Genomic DNA, 19,423 nt, shown 5'->3' on the forward strand with positions numbered 1-19,423 from the left:
CTGGCTGGGGCCGGCTCTGCCCGCTGCGGAATGTGGTGTAGAGCTGCCATCCGTGGGGAACGTGCCCTGGTTCAGAGCACGAGGGTAAAGGCCTCTGGGCAGGACGGCGGGGCCTCGCAGCCTCAGAGCTGAACGCCGCTCCCAAGGCAGTGGCCTGGGCCTCGGGGTGCCCTCCGGCCCTGGCCTGGGCCTCGGGGTGCCCTCCGGCCCTGGCCTGGGCCTCGGGGTGCCCTCCGGCCCTGGCCTGGGCCTCGGGGTGCCCTCCGGCCCTGGCCTGGGCCTCGGGGTGCCCTCCGGCCCTGGCCTGGGTGGGGGTCTGGCGCGCAAAGGGCTGTGCCCTCCCGGGAAACTTCCCACAGTCACTGGGACTGAGGCCAAGGCGCTGGGTGAGTGGCCCGTGTCCACGTGGGGTTCGGGGCATCACCCCGAATGGCCGCACCTGGAAACTTTCAGAGGGGGCGGCGCTGCAGCGCCCTGTGCTGGAGGGAGGGCTGGAGCAGCCTGCGCGCAGGAGACTGGGTGGAAGCCAAGGAAGCCCGAGCAATAGAACCTCCCCGGGGACTCAGGGGCCCCATCCTTGGGCGCTTGTGGGAGCGGCCGGTCCATGTCCCGTCCCACTCTTTCTAACAAATCCATGGGAAACAGCCACCGGTGAGGATGAACAAAAACCAAAACAATGGCCTCTTCATGCTCCTCGCCCGGCCCAGACCCGGCGGCCCGCCCGCCCCTCCAGGCCCGTTCTTTGTGCAAATGAATGTGGGCGCTTCCTGCTCGGTCCCAAGTGAGAACGCCCGCGCGGGCTTCTCCTGTGCATCTGTGGGGCCGTGTGACGGTCCCGCCAGGACCCCGAGCCCCACCGCGCCTCCCTCCGCGGGCCGCGCGCACCGGCCCCGCCTGGTCCTCGCGAGGGCGGTGCAGGCGGCGAGGCCGTGCCCGTGCGACCTCCAGCCACCAGGCGGCGCCGTCCGCTGAGCCCCGCCCCGGGCGGCCCCACCAAGCGCCACCAGGGCAGACCGGAAATGACGCAGGCGGAAGGGGTGTCGGGCTGTGCCATGGCCCAGGAAGCGGTTGGACGGCCGCCTGAGGAAACCCTGTCGCTCTGGAAACGGTAATGAAGCCGGAAAAACGAGCAAGAGCTTGGGCTGAAGCGATGCCGCCCTCAGCGGCCCCGCCAGCCTCGGAGTCCCCGGCTTTGGGGCGGCGGGGTCACCGACCCGCATCGGGAGCGGGGACCAAAAGGCCTTCGGGAGTTGTAGTGGGCGGGGGGCGGCGCGCGCGTTCAGGTCTCGGGGAGGGGGCGGGGCACCCTGAGGGGGCGGGGCGAGGGGCGGGGCAAGCAGCTAGGGGGCGGGGCTGGAGAGGGGCAAGCAGCTAGGAGGCGGGGCATCCTGAGGGGGCGGGGCGGGAGGGCGGGGTAAGCAGCTAGGAGGCGGGGCATCCTGAGGGGGCGGGGCAGCCTCAGGGATGGAGCCTGACTGGACTGCCCGCTGGTCCCGCATCTGCCTGCAGGGAGCAAGCACTGCTGAAGGCCCGCGTGGTGGACCAGGACACGGAGGCGTGGCAGCGGGACCCCGCCTTCGCGGGGCTGCAGAGGGTCGGCGGCGTGGACGTGTCCTTCGTGAAGGGCGACAGTGTCAGAGCCTGCGCCTCTCTCGTGGTGCTCAGCTACCCTGAGCTGGAGGTAACGGGTGGGGCTGGGCTGGGCGGTGCTGGCCAGGGCCGCCCTGCTGGGCTGCGTGCGCCTCCGGGCCGGGAGCGGTGTTTGTAGGATCTCACTGGTAGGTCGGGGAGTCTGCGAAGAAAACGAGGAGACGTCTTACACTCCCCACCTCCGCGACCCGCAGGGACACATCCCACGTTGCCCAAGCCGGAAACCTGTCTGCCCAGACACCCCCCTCCAGTCACAGACGAGCTCCATTTTTAAAAAAATATTTTTGTTGTTTTCAGAGAGGAAGGGAGAGGGAGAGAGGAACATCAGTGATGAGAAGCATGGATCGGCTGCCTCCTGTACGCCCCAACGAGAGGTCAAGCCCGCAACCCGGGCATGTGCCCCGACCGGGAATCGAACCGGGACGTCCTGGTTCATAGGTCGGCGCTCAGCTACTGAGCCACGCCGGCCGGGCCGCTAGCTCCATTTCAGCATTTCTTCTCTGCATCCTAAATGCTGCTGGAGGCAGTCCCCTTGTGTGCATCCCCGCTGCCCCTCCCCGGCCGTGCCGTGGCCGCCCCTCCGCAGGGGACAAGCAGAATCTTCGCTGGGTCCGTGCTGCCAGCAGAGCTGTTTTCCTAAAGAGCAAGTGAGATCACGTCACCACCTAGTCCACGGAAGGCCCTTCCTGTGCCTTCGTGGCAAATAAAGCCCACGCTTGCTGACGAGGTGCCAAGGCCTCTCACTGGTCTGACTTCTGCTTAAGGCAGGCGGTGGGTCAGCTCTCAGCGGCTCCCTACCCCACCCTCCACTCCGAGGGCTTTGGATCCCGCAGGCAGGCCACGCTGCCCCGTTCCCTGTCCTGGAACGTTCTACCCATCTCTGAGGTTCTCCAGTGACGCCCCTCATCCCGCAAGACCAAGAGTTGCTCCCAGCACCCTCTCTTTTCTCTCTCTCACTGGAATGGGATTGGCCTGTCTCCCCGACCGTATGGTCCTGCCCACCAGCCGTGGCCTGGGCACCGAACTTCCGGCCTGGTGGAGAGAAGACGGGAGTGGCTGCGTGGATGAGTGAGTGAACGTGTGCCAGGGTGTGTCTGAGGCCCAGCTCAGGGCGCCGAGGCTAAGGAGGAGCTTGGGAGGGGGCCTGGCTGTGCCGCTTCAGAGCTTCCCTCCCTGCTCCTCCGCCTCCCAGAGGCCGCGTCCTCCGCCTCGGGCCTCGCGCTGGACTTGGGGGCTCCGCAGTCAAAACCCAGGAGTGTGCCCGGCACCTGCTCTGTGCTGAGCACGAGCGAGCAGCCAAGGCTGCCCTCAGAGGCCCCTGGTCAGCGTGGAGGACGGCACGGGGGACCGGCATGGCTGCTTGGCTTCCCACCTGGCTCTGCCCCGCCCACTGCACCCCTAGGCCTGCGCCTCCTCCTTCCTCACTGTGGACGGGAATGTGTCTGCACAGCTGAGCTGAGTTGAGGCCAGGCACTGAAGCAGCTAGCGCCACCGCAAGCCCGCCATAGACACGCCAGACCCAGTTCCCGTGTCCCCTGGGCCCGTGCCTGCCCCTCGCTGCAGGGGCCCCACCTCTGCCCTGGCCTCGATCTCAGGCGGTGCTGGGCAGCGGTCCTCACGGGCATGAGTTACTGGCCCACTGACCGGGGCGCTCAGGGTGGGGTCTCAGGCTGTGCCCTTTCGCAACCCCAGCACGTGCCCAGGGCCTGCTGCTGGGCGAGTCAGCTGCGTGAGGGGCTCAGAGCAGCCGAGGGTCTTGGGAAAGTCTGGCCCCGTGGCCCCCAGTGCGGGCGAGGACCTGCAGGCTCGATGGGCAAATCCACAGGGACCAAGTGGGGCCGTGGTGGCCGAGGGCTGGGGTGTGGGGCGGAGGGGCAGCGGCGGCTGACCGGTGCGGGGCCACTCGAGGTCTGGAGAACGTGCACGCCCTCAGGCCCAAGGTGCAGGGTCCCTCCCTGTGCCGGAAGCAGGTCCCACACGGAGCTGATTGCGTGCGGGAGCCAGCCCTGCCCTAGACCCTGTCCCCACTCCTCCCACCTGACGGCTCCAGCACTTCTCCCGGGGCCTGTCCTTGTCCCCTGAGCCTCCCCACATCCGGCCTTGGCTCTGACTCTCACAGGAGCAGTCCGGTCAGAGGAGCTGACTCAGCAGCAGGCCGACTCCCCAGCCCCATCTGCAGGGCGCTCGCCTGTCCTTTCTCATGCTCCTCCCAGACAGTGAGGCAGGGAGGGGAGGGGGAGCTGCAGAGGAGGGGAAGGGGATCCATGGATGAAGGCAGAGCCATGCCCCCCCCCCCCCCCCGGCCCCCGCCGCCCCGCGGCCTGACCTGGCTCCTGGCGCAGGTGCTGTATGAGGACAGCCGCCTGGTCCACCTGACGGCCCCCTACCTGTCGGGCTTCCTGGCCTTCCGAGAGGTGCCCTTCCTGGTGGACGCGGTGCGGCGGCTGCAGGAGAAGGAGCCCAGCCTCATGCCCCAGGCAGGTACCTCCATGGGCCTCTGCTGCTGCGGGCTGGGGGGCGGGGGGGGGGGGGGCTGGGGACTTCCTGGAGGAGGGGCACTGCCCTGAGCGCGGGGAGAGGACCTTCTCAGAACCTGGGCTCAGTGGTGGCCCCAGCCTCCTGCTCCCAGACGTCTCGGCCTCACGGGCAGCACCGCTGACCGTGCCTTCCCTATGGCTCTTCCAGGTCCTCCTTGTGGATGGAAATGGGGTGCTCCACCCCCGAGGTGATCCTGCTCCCGAGAGGTGGTGGGGAGGGCTGAGGGAGGGGGGACTCCCAGGATGCAGGCCCCCACCCAGCCGGGCGCTGACAACTCCTCTCTGCCTTGTTGGGACCCTCCAGTAAAGACCCTTCTCTTCACCCCCATCCCGCCCGCCCCGAGGCCCCCAGCACCCCCGGGGCCCACGCGGTGCCACTGCCAGGTGGGACTGACCGCCCCCAGGAGCCCCGGCCCGAGCTCCGTCCGCCTGTCGCACTGGTGGCCACCTGCAGCCTGGCGTCCTGGCCCCGAACGAGACACTGGGACTTGGCCCAGGGAGAGCTGAGGGGCCGGGCTACCTCACCCTCAGATAGGAAGTGGGGGGACCGTTGGGCAGCAGAAGGGCAAAGGTGGGCACACGCACCACCCTGGAGGCCGGTGCGGGACCCTCAGGCCAGCCGGGGACCCCAGGCACAGCAATCCGGCCACCTGGCAAGAGCCCCCGAGTTGTCAGGGGAATTGGGGGCCAGAGACCCAGAGGCTGACAGTGGCCACAAAGGGGAGGAAGCAGGGAGGTGCTGGGAGCGCCGAGTGGGCTCCTAAGTGCTGGAGGGGGAGGCGTCCTCCGCCCAGCGGGCTCCTGGGAAGCTGGGCAGGGACCACAGCAAGGTCAGCTGGGGCTCGGGGTCCCGTCCCTCAGCCCGAGGCAGGCTCGGTCCGCTCGGCAGACTCAGGAAGGGTCTGGTGTGTCCTGAGGCCCCTGCACCCCTTCGCTCATAGCCCTCCCCCCCCCCCAGGCTTCGGGGTGGCCTGCCACCTGGGCATCCTCACGGACCTGCCCTGCGTCGGGGTGGCCAAGAAGCTGCTGCAGGTGGACGGGCTGGAGAAGGACGCCCTGCACAGGGACCAGGTGCGACCCCGCCCCGCCCCTCCTGGGTCCCTGTCCTGGGCTCAGGAAGACCCGCTGTGCGCCCCTGGGTTCCCTGTGGGTGGTGGTACCTCCAGCCCCCTCTGAGCTCCTCTCCCACCCCCCCTGCCCCTGAGGGGCCCCATGTGGGGAGGGGCCTCTAGCTCTTGGGCCGGGACACTGGGAGCCTGTGCAGCGCCCTGCGCAGCACCAGGAACGGGACTCCCGAGACAGCGGGCGGCACTCGCTCTCTCTGGGAAGCAGCCGGGGGACAGGGCACGTGTCTGTCGGGGCGGCCCTGCGTCTGCGTGGGGCCGTGGGCAGGGACCCCGCCTTCCCAGTGGGCCACCCCGCTGCCCCCGAAACGTTCCTTGGGCTGAAGCCAATGTGCCCACACTCCCAGCAGGAGCGAGCGCGGCAGGAAGCGAGGGCCTGGGGGCAGGAGCAGGCCTCCCACCCGCTGAGGCCTGGCAGGCTGCCCCCGCCCTCCCGGCCCGGCCTTCGCCCTAGAACCGGGAGGAGAGAGCCGCGCTGCGCTCCGAGGGCCTCGCCAGGGTGGACGGAGCTGAGGGCAGCTCGCCGGGCAGGGTCGCTGCCAGGGTGGTCCGGCCCGTCTCTGCCCCGCGGCTGCTCAGGCTGTGAAGGTGACTGACGTGTTTCCTGCTCCCCAGATCCGCCTCCTGCGCGCTGGCGGGGACTCCTTTCCTCTGAGGAGCCGCTCCGGGGCCGTCCTGGGCAGGGTGAGTGCGGGCTGTGCTCCGCCGGCAGGTCAGCACCCACGGACCTGCACGCCCACACCCACCCCACCCCTCTGCCTCTGCCTGGGGTGTGCCTGTGCCTCCGTGACCTCCCCACCCCGCGCTGTCGGGCCCACCCTGCCCCCCACAAGCGGCCGGAAGGTGCCCCAGGCGCTGCCTGCCCCCTGGGTCCCTCCTGCACCAGGACAGGCTCAGTCCTCCTGCTGCAGGGCCTGCCCAGCACCTGACTCCTCCCTGTCCAGGCCCTGAGGAGCCACGACCGCAGCACCAAGCCCCTCTACATCTCCGTGGGCCACAAGATGAGCCTGGAGGCGGCCGTGCGCCTGACCCACAGCTGCTGCCGGTTCCGGGTCCCAGAGCCCGTGCGCCAGGTGGGTGGGCGGCTCATCCAGGGCCTGGCTCTGCCTCTGGCCCCCGGGACCCTGTCACCCGCTGCCCGTGGCCACCACCCCTTCCTCGGGTCCTGGGGCCTCCCTGGCTGCAGCACGTGGGGTGGCCTCCAGGTGGCAGCACAGCCCACACGGTGTGGGCTCGGCCCCTGCTGAGGGCCTGGGCCTCCGTGGCTGCTGAGTGGCTCTGGGGCCCACGCTCTCCCACCAGGTGCCGGGTGTGGGTCTCAAGCTGCCCCGTGGGCCTGGCTCCAGGGGCCTGTCCTGCGTCCACCCACATGTGCGACCGGAACTGCTCCAACCGCAGAGCTGGCCCCTTGTGCTGGAGGGGCAGGTCCTGTCGCCAGTGGGGTGAGGCTGTCTAGCGACTCCGCTGTCCCTCGGTCCAGTCTCTGGGTCCCTGCCCGGCAGCACTGCCCTCCCGACTGCTTCCTGGGAGAGGGAGGCGGGTGGGCGCTGCTCCTCCCCATGGCGTCCACGGGTGCCCGTGCCAGGGCTGGGCTCTCTCGCGGTGCCGTCCCCCTGCCGCTCCCACTGGAACAGAGGCCTGGGGGCGGGTAGCTGTGCGTCCTGTCGGATGTGGCTCGAAGGCCCGGCCCCTGGGGTGGAGTCAGCACGTGGCAGGCCCTGCAGCCAGGTCCGGGGGCCCATGGCCCCTGGTCACTCGGGGACTTTGTGGGCGTTTCTGCGCCGCTCTGGAGACGGGGCGCTGGCTGACTCCTCAGGGAAGGGGTTTCGGCAGGGATCTCAGCTCAGGCCACACCAGCTAAGGGTGCTGTCTGCCAGGAAACCAGGGCAGCCACGTGGCTGCAGCTGAAATGTGGGGGCCTGGATTCCCACCTTAGGCCTTGGGACCTGCTCTCCTCCTGTCACCTGCCCCCCAGGCCGGGCTTTCTTGGGGAGAGCGAGTGGCGGGAGGGCTTGCCCAGAGGCCAGCAAGGGACCCAGCGCCTCACGCGCCACCCTCTCCTCAGGCCGACATCCGCTCCCGAGACTACATTCGAAGGACCCTGGGCGGCCCCAGGACCCCCGCCCCCGGGCAGGAGAGGTGAGCGCAGGAGGCTGGGCAGTGGTCAGGGTCCTCAGCTGGGGTGCAGTGTCCCTGAAGGGGCGGGAGAGGAGCCAGCAGGATGCTGGGGGCCTGGGGGAGGCGTGGCCAGAAACCCCCAAAGCCACGGCCCACCTCCCACCAGGGCGCCTGCCTGCCTGCCGTGGGCATCTGCCTGGGAGGCTCGGGGGTAGGGCCCCACAAAGGGGGTGGGGGTCAGACCAGCGGGCTCCGTCCTGGCTGCCCCACCAGTGTCCTTTCCGCTCTGAGCCTCGGCTCCTCGTCCGCGTGGCAGGCGCAGGGATTCCCATCCTGCTGGGTCTCATGGGGGAGCCTCCGGGACAGGCGCTGCCCCTCACAGGCAGGAAGCAGGCGCGGAGCAGTGATGAGCAGAGCGGGTTCAGTCCTCCCTCCTCCCTGGGAGCCGCCGGCCTGGGCCTGGCAGAGCTGCTGAGGCCTGAGCGCTCCCAGGGCCGGCGGGGCATCTGGGGGGAGGGTCCAGGTCAGGGGCAGCCCCCAGGGACCCCTGGTAGCGAGGGGCCCTCGGGCGCTGGGGTTTGATGCTGCCCCTTCTCCACGTCATCACCAGGAAGGCTCAGAGGCCAAAGGTGCGGCCCAAGGGAGGCCCCGAAGAGCCCCCGGGGGAGGGCAGGACCCCCGAGGCCCACAGCCCAGGCCTCAGGACACACCCGGAAGCCCCAGACCCGGGCGCCCAGGAGCAGTAGGACCAGGGCTGGGCACGGAGCCAGCCGGACGCCCTGGAGAGAGCCGCCCGCCTGGCGCTCTGGCCTCAGAGCCGTCACTGGCCTGGGCGCCTCTGTGGGGGCAGGACCAGCCCCAGCAGCTGGCGGTGCGCTTGGACTCAGACACGGGCCGCGAGCGCCCTGCTCCCATGGCTGCGCTGTCCCCGTCCACGGTCACATCACGAGGCCTGGAACAGCCTGGGTGATGCCCACAGAGACCTCTCAGCACAGAGCCCAGACCCGGGCCCAGTGGCTTTCCCAGGGGTCACGGGAGGGTTTTTTTTTTTTCCTAAAAGTGCCTACGTGGTCCTGGCCAGTGTGGCTCAGTGGTTGAGCATCGACCTATGTACCAGGAGGTTATGGTTCGATTCCCGGTCAGGGGCACAGGCCCGGTTGTGTGCTCGATTCCCAGTGGGGGGTGTGCAGGAGGCAGCCGATCCATGATTCTCATATTAATGTTTCTCTCTCTCCCTTCCTCTCTGAAATCAATAAAAATAGATTTTGAAACAACAAAGGTGCTCACGGCCGCTGGACGGCACGGGTGTTACAGCTCCGCCCCATCCCCTCTGGTACATCTGCCACTGGCTGTTTCCGGTTGAGCTTCCTGATCATTAAACCATGGAGAGCTTCCAGGGGTGACGTCACAGCAGCACCCCCGGGGCCACCTCAGGGGCGTGTGGTGACGGCGTGGCCTCCCCGCGAGTGGGAGCAGTTACGGCCACCGCTTCCTCTGACCACAGGGCTCCGCGGGCCTCCCAGCTGCGTGTGAGGACAAAGGCATGTTCCGCAGGCCCCGTCCCTGTCCCCTGAGCCAGGAGCCGCGGAGTCAGGTACATTCGCAGGCCACGTACCTGAGCAGTTGGTGCGTTTTAATTAAAATGCACCCGGTTCTCACCCACCCGTCACGGGGACGCTGGGTTTCTGTTCCGGCTCCTGTGGGCGGCTGCCCGGAGCGGCCATGTGCACGCCTCCGTGATGCGCGTTCACAGTTCTATCCCGAGGGGTGACTTCCTGGCTCTCGGGGCCACTCACTTCATGGACCGGCCGGCGCTTGCTCAGTGGCAGCCTTTTCCGGGCCACAGCCAGGCCCGGGCCTCCGTCATGCCGGCACCGGCTGCATCTGCCTTGCATGTCCCTGCTGACGAGTGAGGGGAGCCCCTTGTGTGTGCTCACTGCCCATTTGGGAGAAATGTCTCCTCAGATCCTTTGCCCTTTTTATTTTGTTTGTAAATATATTTTTATTGACGTCAGAGAGGAAGGGAGAGGGAGAGAGAGAGAGAGAAACATCGATGATGAGACAGAATCATGGATCTGCTGCCTCCTGCACACCCCCCACCTGGGATCGAGCCCTCAACCTGGGCCTGTGCCCTAACCGAGAATCGAACCCAGGACCCTTCAGTCCACAGGCCGACACTCTATCCACTGAGCCACCCCGGCCAGGGCCCCTTTGCCCTTTTTAAAACTGAACCGTCTCGTTCTGCTGTGGGTGTCAGAGCTCTGTGTGGGGGACCTGGCCCCGTCAGCCACGCACCTCGGCTCTGCTCCCACTCGGCTTGTCTTTTCATCCCCGACGGTGTCCTTACACGTGGGCGTTTTAAACTGGATGTGGAAGGAGCCTCGCCGGTCCCTGGGGGGCCAGGCCGGGTGGTCGTGGCTGGTGGTGGGCGTGGTGCCCGGGGCGGCGCGTGGGCCGGAGGCGCTAGGACGGTGCTGGCGGGAGGACGCGGTGGGTCACCCCGGTGACTTGGCGCCCCGGCTTCGGTTCTTGTTTTCCTTCCATTTGGTGACGGTGCTGGAGGGTCCCAACTTCCTTTCCTGATCTTACTGATTCCAGGGGGGAGTGTCAGGGTTCAGCAGGAGCGGGGGGGTGGGGGGGGGTTGGATGGCCCAGAAGCACCCGGAGGAGCCCAGGTGGGGTCGGGACCTGCTGGGCGGGGCGTTCGGAGGAGACCCGGGGCAGCAGGACGGGGATTGGGAGCAGGCTTCAGTGGCACGTGCTGCCCACACCCACGCCCGTCCCCCTGCTCTGCCCTGTCTTCACCCCCCACCCCCGTCGGGAGGGCGCAGGGCCGGAGTGGTGGCGTCTCGCTCCTTCCCGCAGAACCTTAAAAATAGAGCCCAGATGCTGCCCTCTGAGACTGCAGCTGCCCCAGAGCCCAGAATAAGTCTGAACCCCTTAATAATTCACGTCGCTCCAAATAGCCTGGTGGCCCCTGCGCCCCTGCCCAGCTCCCCCCCACCCCGTTCCCAGGAGCTGGGAGTGGGGCTCCCGGGAGGTGGGGGGCCTGGCTCCTGCAAAGCACACCCACACCCCTTGCCTCAGAGACCCCGCCTGCCCACCCCCCTCTCAGGCAGCCAGGCATGGACACCCCAGGACCCTCCCCACTGCACCCCTCCCTCTCGGGCAGCCAGGCATGGACACCCCAGGACCCTCCCCGCTGCACCCCTCCCTCTCGGGCAGCCAGGCATGGACACCCCAGGACCCCTCCCCGCTGCACCCCTCCTTCTTGGGCAGCCAGGCATGGACACCCCAGGTCCTCACTGTCCCAGGACCCTCCCTGCTGCCCCTCCGGCCACAAACATCGGTCCCTTCCATCACAACCGCCCCCCCTCGGGCTTCTGGGGTGCCAGCCCTCCAGGGCCTGGGCCCAGTCCCGGCTGCACACACCCACCTGCTCCTCTGCCTCGGGAGGGTCCCTAAAGGGGCTCCATGCTGGTGGGAGCAGCTGGGACCAGGCCCTGGGTCCCCGCGTGCGGCCTCTGTGCTGCTGGGGTGGGAGTGGGTCCTCAGAGCCTGGCCCCCCCGCAGCCCTGCTGCCCCGCCCGGCCCGCCGGGTGATTAATGAAAGGCCCGCGGCAGCGCTGACACCCAAACGGATCGCACGCCTGGCGATCAGGCAGCGAGGTGTGGGGGATGATGGAGCGAGGCCCGCTGTCCCCAGGTCACCCCCCGGGAGGCAGGAGCGCTTCTCGAAGTTTCCTGCCTCTGTCAGCGATGCTGGGGGGGGCGGGGGGGACCCAGGGGGGCGGGGCAGCTGCTGCTCTGGGCAGGACTGCGCCCCTCCATCTGCCTCCTCCCCACCAGCGGGCAGGGCAGGCGGGCTGAGGGGAAGGAGGGAGAGGGAATGGGGGTGCGGGGGAGGGCTGTGGTGGGCAGAGGGAAGACCCAGGCCTCGGGTGGGCCGGCCCTGGGAGAGAAGGCGGCCCGGCCTTCCCTGGGCGCAGGGCCCACGGAGCGGCTGTGGCGTGGGCTGCATGTCCTGTTTCTTACTGAAACGTCACATGTGTTTCTGATCAAAGTCAGCGGCCGTGGATGGAGGCGCTGTGTGAGCCTGGTGACGGGGACGCTCCTCTCCTGATGGCCCTTCCCGGCAGCAGTTTACTTTTTCTGTTTGTTTTGGACCGTGTGCGTGTGTGTGTGCGTGTGTGTGTGTGTGAGCATGTGTGTGTGTATGTGTGTGTGCGTGTATTATGTGTGTGTGTATGCGTATATATGTGTGAGTGTGTGCGAATACGTGTGTTAGTGTGTGTTTGTATGTGCGTTAGTGTGTGAGCATGTGTGTTGTGTGTGAGAGCATGTGTGTATATGTATGCATGTGTGCATTGTGTGTGAGTGTGTGTGTTTGTGAGTGTGTGAGTAGGTGTGTGTGAGTATATGAGTGTGTGTGTGTATGAGTATATGAGTGTGTGTGTGTGTGAGTGTGTGTGTATGAGCATGTGTGTGTATATGTGTGTATTATATGTGTGTGCATATGTGTGTGCATGTATATGTGTGTGAGTGTGTGCAAGTGTGTGAGTACGTGTGTGTGAGCGTGTGTATATGTGTGTATGTGTGTGAGGGCATGTATGTGTATGCATGTGTGTATTGTGTGTGTGTGTGCAAGTGTGTATGTGTGTTTGTGAGTGTATGTGTGTTAGTGTGTGTATATTTGTGAGTGTGTGAGTATATGAGTGTGTGTGTGTGTGTGTGTGTGTGTGAGCTCCTAAGTAGGCCCTGACGTCCTGGGTTTCTCATTTGGAAATTACCCATTGACTTACCGCTGAGTTTGGTCTCTCCCACACGCACACGCACACGCACACGCACACTCACACCCCCCTCTCCCCAGGGCTCAGCGTGTGCCTTCCCTCCATGCACACCTTCCCGGCGGAGGGCCTGCCTGCGGCCGCGTGGCCTCTGGGGCAGCCTCTTGCTTCTCCTGGGCTCACCGGCGCCCTTACTTGTCTTCCCCGGACGCTGCTATGAGAACAGGACCCCTGAGGGCCCTCCATGGGTCCCTTTCTTCCTGGAGCTGTGGCAGCTCCGCGCGGTGTCCCAGTGTCCGGGCCTCCTGCGTGTGTCCCCGGTAACTGCCGCGGAGCCGGCCCCCTGCCCCGTCTCATTGCCTGGGACATGGGCACATCCGTGTCTCGTCCCCTCCGTCCTCGGTTCAGTGGTGTCCTCTGGTGGCTTCCGAGATCCTGCACGAGAGCCACAGCCCCCGGCCGCCCTGGAGGCCAGCGCCACGGGTCCCAGCCGCGACCGGGAAGGGCGCCTCTTCAGCTGCCGGAGGCACAGGGACACCACGGGCCTCTCAGGGGTGTCGGCGAGTCCAGATGAGCCGCATGGTCCCGTGTGGTGACATGAGGGGTGAGGGTCCAGGGGCAGGGGTGGGGGGCACCACTCTCCGTGGTGCTGAAGCCAGTGTGGCCGTGGGACTGGGCCTGAGGTGCTGGGAGCCTGGCTCTGGCTTTACTCCGGACCACCCTGCCCCGCATCCCCCCCCCCCACCCCGCCCCTGCCTCCCCCAGCCCCCTGCAGCTTGGGTTCCTCCTCCAGATCGCCTCCCTCTGGCCCCGCCTCCCTCCGGCCCCGCCTCTTGGTTCTGGCTGGCCTGGCTTGACCGTGACCACTGCCGGACTTGACCACTGTGGCTGGAGGTCGGTGTCCCGCCTGGAGCCAGGGCGTGGCATTAGCCCTGCCCATGGGCAGGGTCCCTCAGGACGGTCAGCACTGTCCCTGCTGGAAGGCCAAGGGGGGGGCGCCTTCTCAGGAGGCCGTAGCCAGGATGTCCAGGACACCCCATCCCTGAGGCCGGGAGAGCGCCGCCCTCCCCCAGCGCCCGTCCGTCTCTGGGCGCTTCTCTCGGGGCCGGCGGACCCGCGTGATCAGGCTCCATTATGAGCTGCCCGTCTTGTTTTTGGGGCGCAGACGCCCACGGTCGAGGGGACCCAGTTGGCAGGTACCGAGGTCTCCGTGACAGGTGACTCGGGGGGTCAGTGACCTGTGTAGGGAGATGTCAGCCGGGGCTGCCCGGCGGGCAGCCAGTTCCCCCAGAGCGTCCATGCAGGGGTGGCGGCAGTGTGGGTCCAGCAGGCGGGGGGAGGGGGAGCCTGAGCCGCCTCTGCAGCCCAGGGGCGCTCACACGTGGCTCGCCGGCAGCTCCCCTCGGTCCACTCGTTCATTCACCCGAAGCCTCCTGCTGGGGGGCCTGAAGCAGCCACACTGGCTGGGAGGCACGATGTAGCCAGGAGGGAGCGGCTAACTGCGGGGCCAGGGGAGGGGGGTGGCGGCGAGGCCAGGCCCAGGGGGCGGGGCCTTGGGCAGTGAACTCCGACCTGAGCTGTGAGGCTTGGAGACAGTTTCTCAAAGCTTCTGAGCCTCAGTCTCCCCCTGTGGAATGGGGAGAGCGCAGCGCCCGGTGCGGACGTGCAGAGCTCGGTTTCCGTTTGCTGTGATCTTTTCAGGAAAACGCCAGCCACCAGGTCCCTCCCCGAGAGGACCAGCGACCACACTCTGACCCCAGCCTGTCCCCGGCCTTGCCCTGCTGGGGCTGCCCCTCCCCTGGGAAGCCCACCCTGCCTCCTGGGAGGGTGATTGGCAGCTGCCACTGCCCACCCCCAGCCGCTGAGCCTCCTGCTTACTCATGACGCTGACATATGGCACCTCGGGAGGGGGGGGGGGCGCTGCCGATGGTGAGAGCAGCATGTCCCGCTCGAGTCCTGCTGAAGCAAAACAAACAACATGTGAGGGAGCAGAGGCGGCTGGGGGCGTGAGCGCGTGTGCGTGTCTGCATGGCGCCTGCCCCGGGCGCTGGGAGGAGGAAAACGGAGGGGGAGGCTCCGGGCTCGGGGCTGAGGCCTGGCTTCCCTGCGTGGGGCTCTCAGCTCCTGGGGTCCTCCGAGGTCACGTGGTCCTTCCAGCCCCTCCCGGCCGCTCTCCGTGGGGACGCTGAGCTCAGGCCGGGACCTAGAAGTGTTCTTTCTTCCAAGAACCCGGAAGCCACCTAATGTCAGACCAGACCCACAGGCTCAGGCTGAGCCAGTTCCTGCTCTGCGTTTGCGGACGGACGAGGGTGTGCACTGCAGAGGGCAGCAGCCAGTCCCTCCCAGACCCCCTCTCCCGGGTCAGCAGCCCCTCCTCTTCCCACGGCTCAGGCTGCTGCCATGGCAACGAGTCCCTTTGCTGGCAACAGCACGCATCCTGGAAAGGGTCAGTGGTCCAGGGACCAGGGGGTCCAGCAACTGTCGCACCACCTCCAGGAGGCCAGCCCCAGGCCCCTCCTGCTCTGCCACCTGCCTCCTTGGTAGTAAGAAACCTTGAGAGACAGAGCGAGCCCAGGATGGGGCTGGCCCAGCGGGCGGGACAGAGGGCAGCAGGTGCAGAGCCGCTGTGAGCCCGGCCTGGCCTGGGCCTGCCTGCCCACGCGGAGGGGCTGGAAGCTCTGGGCCGCCCCGAGCCTGCAGATGCCTGAGGAGCATGGCAGACCCTGGGGTGTCTGTGGGGAGGAGCCCACTGGGGACTCGGAGCAGCACCCCCCACTTTGGGCTCCCACGGAGCTGCAGAACCCTGCCCCTGACTGCCTCCCAGGCGGCGGGAGCCCCCCTGGCGCCCTGGGCCCAGCCCTGCGTGCTGACCAGGTGGCTGGGCTGCCCCCGGCCTGGCCTTGCACCAGGCGCCCAGCCAGGCCAGCCGAGCTGTGCGAGCCCCGCGCCCGCTGCTGGCTGCGCTCACGGCGGCCTCCGCGTCGGCACCGCACCGCTGTGCACGGAGGTGTCGGCTGCTGCCTCAGGGCAGATGGGCTGCCAGTGAGCTAAGCGTGTGCGGGGGAAGGGGTGCCATAGGAACCCCCCCCCCCGGGCCGTGGGGGCGGGAGAGGCAGCGCCGGCTGCTGGGGGAGCGGGGAGACCTAGGAGGGAGGGGGCTGGGGCCTCTGAGGGGATGCTGGGCCTGGAGGCAGGGTCAGGGCCGGCGTCCCTGGCACCACTGGCGGGCGGCCTTGGGCGTCTCTTCTCTCTCGGCCGCGGGACTGAAGGAGGGCCTGTGGGTCGGCTTCCGTCCGCGTCCCCTCCTGGCCCCGCGTCCCCCGGACAGGCCTCCGTCCTTGGCAGGCAGCCCCCGCCTCTGCAGGCCGCCGGCCAGGGCGCGAGGGTGGGCGGGAGGCCAGCAGTCGGCCAGGGCCGTCGGGCACGTGGGCTCGGGGTTGGGTGGCACGTGTCAGGCAAGGTCACTGCCGCCCCAGCCGCCCCGGGAACCGGCCATGAGGTCGTCAGGTCGTGGGGGCCGGCTCCGGGGAAGGTGCTGGCAGAGGCCGGAGACCCTCCCTGGCCCGGCTGCCCCACAGCCCAGCCCGCTGGGCCCCGGGCCCCCAGGGACCCTGGGCCGTGGAAGGGGCAGGCGGGGGCACATGGGCCACAGATGGCCCGGAAAGCGCTCACGGGCACAGACAGGCCTTGGGGAGCCCAGGGCCTTTCCGTCGCAATGGTGGCGAGTGCGACTGGGCGCGTGGCCTCCAGGGACCGGCCCAGCAGCAGGGGGAGCCTTCACCCCTTACACGGGGGAGGGACCGGCTGCGAAAGGCTGCAGGAGGCCTGGGGCCATGTTGCGGAGGAGCTGGGACCGGAGCCCAGACCAGCTGGCGGCTCAGCCCTGCGGTCAGCTCACGCGCGGCCGGGCACACCCGGCGGGAGGGGCTGGGCCTGCCCCTCCACCGCTCCGGAGCCGGGAGGGTGCCCGCTGGCCCGCGCCCCTCTCCCTCCCTTGCATCCTGGGCAGCCGCCCCCGCCGCCCACGGTGACTCAGCTCAGCTGTTACTCAGCCTCCTCGCTTGCTGCCTTTTCTCTCTTTTTCTTCTCCAAAGGGTGACCTCGCTGCGGTGCTGTGGCAGGTGACTCCTCTGCCCGGGGGTGGCCGTGGGACCAGGCCTCGCCTTCGGACTCTGGTCCTGAGCAGAGAGACTGTCACCTCCAGGGCAGGACAGTCCTGGCCTCGGTTCCCCTGAGTGGGGTTCGGGGTCGGGTCACCTGCCCTGTCGCCCTCTGCAGCCTCACGACCCAAGGACGCTTGTCCCCTGCGAGTGCTGGGGACACCTGGGGGCCACTGGCCTCTCCTGCCTCCTGGACTCCCAGGTCCCGGGGTTCTGAGGTCAGGGTGGTGCCTGGAACTGAGGACACCCCTGGCCTTGGGTGGGGAGACCAGAGACGGTGCTCGAGCAGAAAGCTGACGGGATTGAAGTAACTGAGCAGTCAGACAGCCCGTGCCCTGGGTGCCCGCCGGCCGCTGGCTTCTGCCCAGACTTTCCTTCCCATCTGCCACCCCTTTCCTCTTCCTCCCTCCCTGCCCCCGCTCAGGCCCCTCGGAGTGACGGAATGGTGGCCTCCGGGGGACCTGTCCGCCCAGAGCCTCGGGAGCGGCGACGTAACCTAGTGAAGGACTTGAGACGAGGTCTTCCTGGGGGCGTGGCCCTCAGGCCGAGGCAGGTGTCCGGAGAGAAAGGCAGGGATGGGAGACGCGGGCCCAGCTGTCCCGGCCACGAGGGGGAGAGGCCTGGAGCAGGCTCCGCCTCTGGGCTCAGCAGCCGCTGGGACCTGGGGTGGAGGGCCCTTTCTGAGCCATAGGCTCGGGGCGGCTGCCCTGTCCTGCCTCACACAGTCCCACCCGAAGGCAGGAGCAGCTCGTTCCCGACTCCCTTGCAGCTAGAGGTGGGCCTGTGACCTGGGGCCTCCACCAGTCGCCCAAGAAGAGGGAGTAACACCTGGAAGCAAATGACCCAACTCTCTCTCTCTCTCTCTTTATTGTTTCCAGTTGGTCCAAGGACGGGAGAGGGCTCCGGGGTTAAAGGCAGGGCAGGGAGGGGCTGGGGCAGAAGCCAGACTCCTGAACGCTCCAAGTGCCTGAGGGAGCCTTTCTCAGAGACACGCCCGTCCAGCCCCGGGGCCGCCCATCCTCCCGATGAGTTTCACCTGCTCACCCAGGACGGGCTCCCAGGAAGTGAGAGCGCTGGGCCTGCGGGCAGCACCGGGGCCTGGCTCGGGGTCCTCTCCCCCAACGCGGCCTCCCGAGGGCCCCCCTCCCCCTGTGGGAAGGCCTCTGTGCTCCTGGAAGAGGGCACGGCCACCCCTGCGCGGGGTTTGCATCTTCAGGAGCCGCTGGGCGCCCTGGGCCTCTCCTCACCAGCTCTCTGCGCTCCAGAGCCACAACCGGGGACACAGCAGCCCTGAGAGAGGTAGGTGGGGGCCCCGGGGCAGGCTGAGTGGGCGACGGGCCTGCCCCTGGGAGGTGGGGGCGGGGGGGGGTAATTCTGACGCATCTGGGGCTCAAGGTTGCTGGGCAGAGAGGAGTTGGCTGGTCTCAGAGGCCGAGGAAAGCGAGATGGTTCTGAAGGCGGCGATGGGAAGTGGGGAGGGCGGCCGGAGCTGGAATAGGGGCGTCCGGGTCTGTTCAGTCCACACGTGGAAGCGGGCACGCCTTGCGCAGGGCGCTGCCCGTCCCTCTCCTATGATGGCGGAGGCAGAGCGCCCTGGCTTTGGGGCCGTGGGTCTCGGCCCAGCAGTGGAGGCGCCGCGTTCCTGGGGGTGGTTCCCAGGTGAGTGGCCTGAGCACCCCTGACTCCTGGGACACTCTGAGCCTCATTCCCTTCCGGCAGGAGCCTCGTGGGTTCTGGTTCCAGTGCTTGTGGGGTCAGAGAGCTCCCTGGGGAGCCGCCCCAGCTCTGACGGTGGGCGGGAGCTCATGCCCGAGAGAAGCTCCCAGAAGCCCTTCTGCTAATCCCGGCCAAAGAGAGGAGCCGCCCCCAGCCTGGGCTGGCGACCCCCCCATTGGACTAGCCTGCCCCCCATCCCCTCCTGCCCACCCCCTCGCCCTCCGTGGGCCCATGTCCTCCCTGTTCTCCTCCCCATCTTCTCCCCACCCCCCCACAGCCTTCTTAGAAATGAAGTCATCTAGAAAAATAATCAAAATAGAAAGAAAAAAAAAAGCTAAGAAAATGGGATTTTTTTCCTTTCAAACATTTGGCAAGACACCTCCCACACGGATGAGTGTCCACTGGCCTGTTTCCGTCTGGGGGCCTCAGGCCTGCACCTCTGGGCAGTGTGAGCGGGTGGACCTCCCCATGCCCCACGCGGCCAACCCTGGGCCTGGCAGAGGTCGCCCAGGCTGTGCCCTCGGCAGGAGGCAGGGCCGGCAGGAGAGAGGGCGGGGCCCAGCGGGGTCATTAGCTCCTCAGTGAGGTCTCTGCCCAGCCCTGCGCTTCCCGCCGCCGTGCCCTGCGCAGTTCTCAGGGGTTTATTTATAATTGATACTCACCAGGCACTTGCTGAAAAGCTGCTTCCGGAAGCCCCAAGGCCCTGAGCTCCCGGCAGCCTTAGGCTCCAAGCCCGGACGGGTCCCCTGGCTCCCAAGTTCCCAGGTCTCAGCCTGGCTCCCTGCCCCCAATGCAGCCGTTCCGCCACCCCCGACCTGCACCCTGCCCCTGAGACCCTCCCCGATTGCTGGGGTGACCCGAGGCCAGGGCCTTCTCCCCTTCTTAGAACCAGCCCCTCCCTCCATCCTGCCCTCTCTGGCCCCGATGGCAGGGCACGTGGGACCTGTGCACCCGCTCCTGGCCCTGGCAGTCTGTCTGCATCAGTTACACGGTACGGGCTGTCCCTGCCCCATAGACCTCGCCGGCCGTGAGGGGGTGGCCGAGCCGCCTGTGGCTGACGGTGGTGACTGATGGCGAATGGCTCCCCCTGCGTCTGGAGTGATGCCCAGGCCCGAGGTGCGGTGGGGGCCCGAGGAGGGGCCTGCAGGCAGGGAGGGGCACCCTCAGGTAGAGGCCAGAGATGAGCTCCCCGAGGGCAGGCTGCAGGCCCGGCCACTCGGGGCCGCACCACGGGCAGGGGTGGGCTGCCCTCCCTCGCCCTGGCCTGGCATCACCAGCTCTGGCCCTCCCTCCCTCCCTCAGCCTGAGCAGCACCGCCTGGCACAGGGAGC

At 67.9% G+C, this 19,423-nt stretch overlaps 1 protein-coding gene across 7 annotated transcripts; it reads left to right on the forward strand.

Moving 5' to 3' along the window:
• The first annotated feature begins 1,040 nt into the window (after positions 1–1,040).
• Positions 1,041–18,506, forward strand: ENDOV (endonuclease V). Of its 7 annotated transcripts, XR_011468416.1 has the most exons (11): positions 1,041–1,108; positions 1,510–1,681; positions 3,993–4,131; positions 4,336–4,375; positions 5,146–5,258; positions 5,927–5,995; positions 6,256–6,384; positions 7,377–7,450; positions 16,311–16,925; positions 17,255–17,675; positions 18,096–18,506. XR_011468416.1 is itself a non-coding variant. In XM_070394133.1 (9 exons), exons 1-9 carry the CDS (start codon positions 1,053–1,055, stop codon positions 16,339–16,341), a joined length of 819 nt encoding a protein of 272 aa, XP_070250234.1. In that variant the 5' UTR covers positions 1,041–1,052; the 3' UTR covers positions 16,342–16,399. The 7 variants fall into 7 exon arrangements, 6 of the variants coding, with proteins under 6 accessions (XP_070250234.1, XP_070250232.1, XP_070250235.1 ...); XM_070394133.1 differs by lacking the exons at positions 17,255–17,675; positions 18,096–18,506 and having other exon boundaries at positions 3,993–4,127; positions 16,311–16,399; XM_070394131.1 differs by lacking the exons at positions 16,311–16,925; positions 17,255–17,675; positions 18,096–18,506 and adding an exon at positions 8,692–9,082.
• The last annotated feature ends 917 nt before the right edge of the window (positions 18,507–19,423 follow it).

The sequence above is a fragment of the Myotis yumanensis genome, unplaced genomic scaffold (genome assembly GCF_028538775.1).
Source record: "Myotis yumanensis isolate MYYU_CA2020_CCGP unplaced genomic scaffold, mMyoYum1.0.hap1 SCAF_16, whole genome shotgun sequence".
Taxonomy (NCBI): Eukaryota; Metazoa; Chordata; class Mammalia; order Chiroptera; family Vespertilionidae; genus Myotis; species Myotis yumanensis.